At 40.0% G+C, this 7946-nt stretch overlaps 2 protein-coding genes across 3 annotated transcripts; one reads left to right on the top strand and one right to left on the bottom strand.

Annotated features, from left to right (window-relative positions):
* Positions 1 to 668: 668 nt before the first annotated feature.
* gpx4a (glutathione peroxidase 4a) lies at positions 669 to 5286 on the bottom strand. 2 transcript variants are annotated; one of them, XM_089001478.1, is made up of 7 exons: positions 5145 to 5286; positions 3537 to 3631; positions 3326 to 3470; positions 2147 to 2298; positions 2032 to 2056; positions 1613 to 1672; positions 669 to 983 (listed from the first exon to the last, which is right to left on the bottom strand). In XM_089001478.1, the coding sequence occupies exons 1-7, from the start codon at positions 5247 to 5249 to the stop codon at positions 945 to 947; spliced, it is 621 nt and encodes a 206-aa protein (XP_088857604.1). In that variant the 5' UTR covers positions 5250 to 5286; the 3' UTR covers positions 669 to 944. The 2 variants fall into 2 exon arrangements, with proteins under 2 accessions (XP_088857604.1, XP_088857605.1); XM_089001479.1 differs by lacking the exon at positions 5145 to 5286 and adding an exon at positions 4060 to 4267.
* Positions 5287 to 5449: 163 nt separating this feature from the next.
* polr2eb (RNA polymerase II, I and III subunit E, b) lies at positions 5450 to 7778 on the top strand. Its single transcript, XM_089001477.1, has 8 exons — positions 5450 to 5637; positions 5845 to 6019; positions 6264 to 6379; positions 6450 to 6530; positions 6752 to 6810; positions 7015 to 7093; positions 7330 to 7398; positions 7644 to 7778. Exons 1-7 carry the CDS (start codon positions 5581 to 5583, stop codon positions 7393 to 7395), a joined length of 633 nt encoding a protein of 210 aa, XP_088857603.1. The 5' UTR covers positions 5450 to 5580; the 3' UTR covers positions 7396 to 7398; positions 7644 to 7778.
* The last annotated feature ends 168 nt before the right edge of the window (positions 7779 to 7946 follow it).

The raw sequence follows: 7946 nt of genomic DNA, 5'->3' as shown, positions 1-7946 counted from the left end.
TTTCCTCTTCAGAACTATTTGAATCATATTCATAACTAGATGAGTAACAAGAAAGCATCTCCTCCGAATCTGAAGCCGGTTTTGATTCTCTAGCAAGGCAAGACGTCTTCGCGTGACGGCACGAACTGGGGGCGGGACTTTCTGAAAATCAACCAATTCACAGCTCAATTTGTTGCAGTTTTAGCACACTTTAAGTTATTTTTATTGGTGTTTTGCATTTGACTAAAATATCAGACTGCAGGTTTTGGGTATTTTAGATGCTATAAAACGTTTTTCTGATGTCATTTAGGAAACAAAAATCTATCTATATATATATATATATATATATATATATATATATACACAGTAAAGTCTCGTTATATCGATATCGGATATATCGATAGTCCCGGTTATATCGATACTATTTCTATGCACGCAAGGAGAAAATTACATGCGCGCAGGGTCGGATATAACGATAGTCCCGGTTATATCGATATTTTTCGGACTCCCGAGAATATTGATATAACGAGACTTTACTGTATATTTGAAAGTCGTGACAATTGCATAATCAATCCACAGCCGTTTTTATGATTGGCATCAGATGACCAGTAGTTGTCCTTTTTGTTGTTTGGTTTTATTAATGTTGTTAACTTCTCTTTACAATTGAATGACAGTGCAAGTGAACAATATTGACATTATTTTCAGTGTTTTTAATGCTACATGTTGTCTTTTTTCCTCGTGTCACCTTCCCCCAACCCCGGGACCAGAAGTACAAAAGCTCAGTGATCATCCCCGGCAGGTTTGCACGCCAATTGCATCGAGTCTGCCTTTTCCGTCAGGCGGCTTTGCGGTCAGACCGTCATAGGGCTCGAGATTGAGACGAAGCCTCGTCCGCCGATGCTTCGAGGGAGGGAAGAATCCAGAAGGAAATGAGACAGTGGCGAGATAGTGAGATGTTGGGTCATCTAGGCATTCAGATACGAAGGAAGATCCTGCTCAACCACCTGCGAAAAAACATGACCACATCCAATATGATGGGTTTACAGTAGCAAGTCCACAAGGAATGAAAGGGGGAAAAAGCACTGAAGTAGGGCTGGGTGATCAGGCTTTCAAACAAAATCTGATTTATTAAGAATAATCTAGTAATAACAAACTCTTATGATTGCACTCCATTGAACTTTGTCCTTGATATAAACAAATGTGAAAAGAATTGAGTGTTTCTTTTCGAAATATAATTGCCTGAGGGGACGGAAAAGTCTGCAACACTACCTGAGCATTTTTTTGCAGTTATGTTGTTAGTGTAAACCGTGCAAATCAGCATAAACACACTTTTTGGTACGAATCGTCGGGAAAAAAACATGCCATTCCATATAATAAAATGTAACGTTTTTTTTTACCTGAAAAAAATAAATAATATAAAGGTATTCAAAATACTCCCCAAACATATTTTCCAAAAATATCTGCTATTTTTTCTTCTTTTTAACACAAAAAAGTATTGAATATGTGCCCCCCAAAAATATTTTTTTCAATTCTTGTATTTTATCCTTTGTGAAAAATCTGCAAGTCCTACTCAAATGAATCAATCAAACCTATTCATCACCCAGCCTTACACTGAAGCCATTTTCATACATACGCTTGGGTCATTCATGGGTCCGTATCGCTTCACCACCTGACCGTCTTTATTGATCAGAAACTACAGAGAAAAGAAGACATCAACATATTTCTTTAGTAGTTTTTTTTATGCATTTCAACCTTTTTTTCTATTTTATTTCCGAACACACCAAAACCTCACAAGCCAAACACCCGTGAAAGTGGTACAATTTACATTACATTTTACAGTACATTTAATGCTAAATTGTATTTGCATAAAATGCAAAGACAATTTAGCATTTTCTGCAAAAACATGCAAAAGAGTCACTAAGGAGACATCAGTCAATTCCGTGAGACTTCTGCTAAGTGCGTGTCTTAAATTTAAACAGGCTGGAAACCAGATTTAGGTGTTCCAGATTATTTTATTTTGTTAGTAGCCAATATATATTATTGGGGTTTTACCTTTGTGAAATTCCACTTGATGGCACTGCAGGGATAAAAAAACAAACAAAGGAAAACAAATATGATGTAACAACAGGACGGTAGCATTGGAGGAGGATACGGAAATGAGTCTTACTTTCCCATGAAGCCTCTCCCGTTGGGCTGCTCCTTCAGCCACTTCCACAGTGGGTGAGCGTCAGGTCCGTTGACGTCGATCTTGCTGAACATGTCGAAGTGGACGTTGTACGACTGTGCAAACTGCTTGATTTCAGCATTGGTCCCTGGCTCCTTTTAGTTGACGAAACAATATGCACAGGAGGGGGGCGGGGCATCATAGATGTATATGACATAGCTACACTGAATGCAGCCCCCCATAGTGCTGACTCATACATCACCACCATATTGAATGTGGCAAAATAAACACACGCCCTTTGCCACTTAAAGTACCTCACATTAATCACAGATAAAGTTCTGATGTTGGTCTGTGGGCCACATAAGGTGCTTATAAATGAAATGTATAATAATAATAATAATAATAATAATAATAATAATAATAATAATAATAATAATTGGTGTGTTGTGGTGTGTTGATGTTTTAAATACAGTAAAGTCTCGTTATATCGATATCGGATATATCGATAGTCCCGGTTATATCGATACTATTTCTATGCACGCACGGAGAAAATTACATGCAAACAGGGTCGGATATATCGATAGTCCCGGTTATATCGATATTTTTTCGGACTCCCTTGAATATCGATATAACGAGACTTTACTGTATTCAATATTCACAGAGCCTCTATTTCAGGGGTGTCAAAGTCATTTTTTGCCGCGGGCCACATTGTAGTTATGGTTTCCTCTCGAGGGCCGTTATGAATTTGGGGAACCCATTAGAATGTTGAAATACCCTCAAATATTACATATAGAGCACACAGCAAATTAATGAATAACTCATCTTCAAATCTGAAGTCAAGAATAATGACTTTTATTGTGGTTGACATCCAAAAATATGAAATTTTGGCTCATATTTTAGCAACCATCATGGAATTTAACAAGTTTGATTTGCTTTCGCGGGCCGAAAAAAAATGATGTGGCGGGCCGGATTTGGCCCGCGGGCCTTGACTTTGACACCTGTGCTCTATTTCATATCACCAAACAACCCAAAGGGACCTGTTACCGACAGATCTGCCACATCCAATATGGCAGCTACCTACCAACCCACACAAAGTGGGTTCTATTGTAAATACTATGTTCATGAATGAAATTACACAGTTGATAATTGACCACAGCGCAGCAAGAGAAAATGTTAACGTACCTGGTTGGCAAACTGGTTGGAAGGGAAGGCGAGGATGCGTAAACCTCTCTCAGCATATTTGGCGTGCATCTCGGCAAACTGAGAGTAGTTTACGGGCGTTTTACCTCATTTGGACGCTACGTTGGTGATGATCACCACGTTGCCCCTAACAAAAGAATGTCCTCAGTCACAGTGAGGCTGATTCACGCCACACACAGAAATAAAGGCTTACCTGTATTTGTCAAGAGAGACCACATTGCCATCAATGTCGGTGGCCGAGAAATCATAGATGGACGTGGCCGAGCTCCAGTCCTCTGTTGGGGCTCCCTGGAGAATGACATCAAGACATGTTAATTGTGGGCGAACCTTGATAAAATACACAATCTGGACAATGGCTTATTTAACATGAGAAAAGTTTACATTAAAGTTCGACTTAAAAAAATATCCATTGTAATTTATATGTAAAACAGGTGTGTGTGACCTGAAATAAAAAAAGACACCATGTTTGTCTAGTATAGGTACGCAAACATTTCATCCAGAATAAAATCAATGCAAACAAGAATTAAAACTGAAATAAAATACTGCATACATAAAAATGGAGTCAACTAAATGCAACACATAAAGATGATTTATTACGACTCTGCTCTCATCAGTGAAAAGAAAATGTGTACGTCTACAATCTTTTCTATCAAGCAATCTTGCACAGGATATGCTTCCATGATACCAATTTGGAGACTAGCATACTGTAATCTTACCAATGCCTGAAGCAGGACACTGAACAGGACAGCGGAGCCTCCGAGACGCATGGCTGCCCTTCAGCGAGCTCCTCAGAAGGCAGAAAGCAATTCAACTCCTTCCTTATTTAGCCTCCTTAGCGCCGCTCTTGATTTGTCCCTGCAGTCTCTTATAAAACCACCAAGGGCTCAGTGACTCAACTGATAAGCTGCCGTTATCCAATGGCTGAAGCTCTGCAGTGCTGACCCGTAATCCACATCAGCCATTCACGGGTTCTGGGGTCTAGAGTCCACCACATTATCATAAGCTCATAAATAGGATATTGTAAAATAAGAAAACGGAACATTCTGAGACTTTGGTTGACTGTGTTACATGATTTTCACATGCATTTTTTTTCATCACTGTAGAAATGTGGACTAATGGGCTTCACGTCCGCCTCAAGGTTCAGAAGTTCTAAGGGTGAATCTTGGCTCTGGCCTGAGTTGAAAATATGCTTTTCAGGTTGATTAAGGACTCTAGAGTCCCTTTAGGCGTGAATATGAGTATGAATATCGGTTTAAAGTAATTGGTACTGCAAAACAGCAATAAAGCGCAATAAATATCACCTCAGCGGTGCCTTGAAATTTTATTTTTCCCTTGACCACCCTAAAAATCAAAACACTCGGATAGTCTCAAGCCTTCTTTCTGTCTGTCAAACAGCTCCTTGTTGTGTACTAAATTGAATCAAGTTAGTTGACTTCACCGTCATCCAGCGCGTGAATGACAATTTGCGCATGCAAGAATAATTACTCGTCGGGTCCCCCTAATGGTCGCATTGATTCGAGCAGGTGCTGAGTTTGTGCAATTGGTTAGTCTATTTTCCATATGATCAGTTTTTTTAATTGCCTGACAATTACAGATAAAATACACTAATTCGACAGGCAAACAGATAAACACAACTGTATGTTGTTATGAGTGCTGCGGAGTGACATCGTGTGCTATTGATGTCTTGGTACTGATAACAGCAGCACACGTTCCCTGCCATGTTTGTTCACTGAACATTTCAGGCACAAAGAGTACCAGCCCCCCGCCCAGAAAAAAAAAATAAAGCATCGTTGTACTTTACCGTTGGGGGAATAAGAAAGTAGAGCACCACCGCCAAAGACACTCCTGTGATGGCCGCAGCCGCGAATGTTATCATTAGGCATAACGGCCTGGTGTTGGAACACATTTTGTCCAAAGCTGAAACCGCCCACCCCGCCTTTCTGGTGAATTACGAAACCATTTATACAGTATTGAGTATATTTATTTTACATTAATATTTTACTTCGGATGAGTGTAACAACGTCTTTCTCGACGTTATTTACTCCTCGTTTTTTTTTTGTTTTTTTTAATTCAAACCCCGTCCATTTGCGTAAAGGAAGTTGTCGTTGCGTCATCACCCAGCGCCTGTAAACTATCGCGTGCGCCGAATGGGAATTTAGCAGCGACAAAATCACACATTTGTGACTAATAAGCACAGAATAATTCATATATATTCCGAAAGAATACTGAGATAAAGTATGGACGATGAGGAAGAAACATACAGATTGTGGAAAATTCGCAAGACCATCATGCAGGCGAGTTTTTTCGAGTGGCTGCTTTTAAGCTAACACGCTTAACGCTTTACGCTTGTTGATGTTAGCTACGTTTACCTTGTGACTGATTCGGCATCTTTGGAGATGGTGCTGTGCAGCGGATGCTGCGACTTGTCCATGTTAGAGAGAATCTTTCTGACTCATGACGATGTGGAATTTCTAAAAAAAATATTCCATTCTACATTTCAGCTATGCCACGACAGAGGCTACTTGGTGACACAGGACGAGTTGGATCAGACTCTGGACGACTTCAAGAGTCAGTTTGGAGACAAACCCAGCGAGAGCCGGCCCAGACGAACCGACCTCACCGTGTTGGTGGCGCACAATGATGACCCCACTGACCAGATGTTTGTTTTCTTCCCCGGTAAGCCCCCAAAGATACGACGGAACCTAAAAACGCAGTGACTCATTTAAAATGCGCTCTTGAAACAGATTTTTAAAAAAGACCGCTGCATTTTTGTGGTGATGGGGGGCATTATGCAAATGCAGGGTATGTGGGTGGTCTACTGTTTGAGGAGGTATGGCATCAGTTTCAAGTATCTCCAGAAAAGCAAGGTTCTGATGAATATTGTTTGCACATGTTGAAAATGATTTCTGTTCTTTTTCAGAGGAGGCCAAGGTGGGCATCAAGACTATCAAGATGTACTGTCAGAGGATGCAGGAGGAGAACATCACACGGGCCATCATTGTAGTCCAGATGGGCATGACGCCCTCTGCAAAACAGGTTGGGTAACCTACATTACTATATGCATGCATTAGGTATGTTTTTATTTATGTCTGTACATACCTCCCAGTCTTTAGTGGACATGGCACCCAAGTATATCCTGGAGCAGTTTCTGCAGCAGGAGCTACTCATCAACATAACAGAACACGAGGTAAAAACAACGTTCAAAACAGTCAATATCTAACACATTTCAATATGACATATTGTACTGCAGTTTGGTTATCATTTTCTGATTAAATGTAATATAGTTTCTTGAATATGAAAACATTTCAGTTACTCAATTTGATACTGCTTTTGACAACACACTGCAATGTTCACTATTTATGCCACCCATGAGAGTGAGACGTGAATGAGTTTGTCTTTGTCTTTCAGCTTGTGCCAGAACACATCGTCATGACAAAAGAGGAAGTGACAGAACTCCTGGCCAGATAGTATCCTCTTTATGTATACGCAATACCAGAAATATGGATATACTGGACAATATATGACACAAACTACCAGTCAAAATTTAGAACATGCATGTCTTCTAATGAGAAAGTGCCCACACTTTTGACAGGTAATGTATGTGTCCGGTATAGTGTACAACGTGTTTCTATGCGGAAATTTTGAGCATTAGGTTGCCTTAACACGCTTAGTAAACTGAAGGAGAGTCAGCTACCCAGGATCCAAGCCGGAGACCCCGTGGCTCGCTACTTCGGTTTAAAGCGAGGACAGGTAAACAAAGCATAACTTTGAAACAAGGCAAAGAGGGGAGAAGTGTCATGACTATTAGAACAGGAAGTAGACTGAATGCAAAACAGGGGAGGGTCTGGCTATTTAGCACATTTTTTTTAGATGTCTGGTCATTTCTTTTGGTGGGGGCAGTTCCCAAAAGTTTTCATTTTTATATGGGAATAAAAAAGTGAGGGGGAAGTCACCATTGGGGTCTAACGCTTTAAATCCCCACCAAGGTGGTGAAAATCATCAGGCCGAGTGAAACAGCTGGACGGTACATCACATACAGGCTGGTGCAGTGACAGGTTAGTCATCCATATCAGACATGTATAATACAGTAAAGTCTCGTTATATCGATATCGGATATATCGATAGTCCCGGTTATATCGATACTATTTCTATGCACGCACGGAGAAAATTACATGCAAACAGGGTCGGATATATCGATAGTCCCGGTTATCGGACTCCCTTGAATATCGATATAACGAGACTTTACTGTATTTTAATTATGACCAGTAAGCAGGAAAATTGTCAAAATTAATCATCCTAGATGCCACCTGCGGAAGCATCGGAAGACATTCCAGCCGCACTCATCCTTGGATCCCTGCTTTGATTGTGTTATATTTGTTTGCATTTCTATTCAAAAATGAGATTTGTACAATAAAAAAGATCTATTGACAATAAAGCCACTGATTTCTTCTATGTAAATTAGGCCTATGGACAAACTCAACCGTGAAAAAATATCCGCAAAACGTTTTTCTGATCCTGTTGGGCCAAGTAAATCATTTTCTTTTATATCAAACCAGAGAATGACTTAAAATTGAGGGCCAAGTAAATCATTTTCTTTTATATC

This window comes from Hippocampus bargibanti, linkage group LG07 (genome assembly GCF_051943395.1).
Source record: "Hippocampus bargibanti isolate YZ-2025 linkage group LG07, ASM5194339v1, whole genome shotgun sequence".
Taxonomy (NCBI): Eukaryota; Metazoa; Chordata; class Actinopteri; order Syngnathiformes; family Syngnathidae; genus Hippocampus; species Hippocampus bargibanti.
This window is presented reverse-complemented; position numbering and strand designations above follow the sequence as displayed.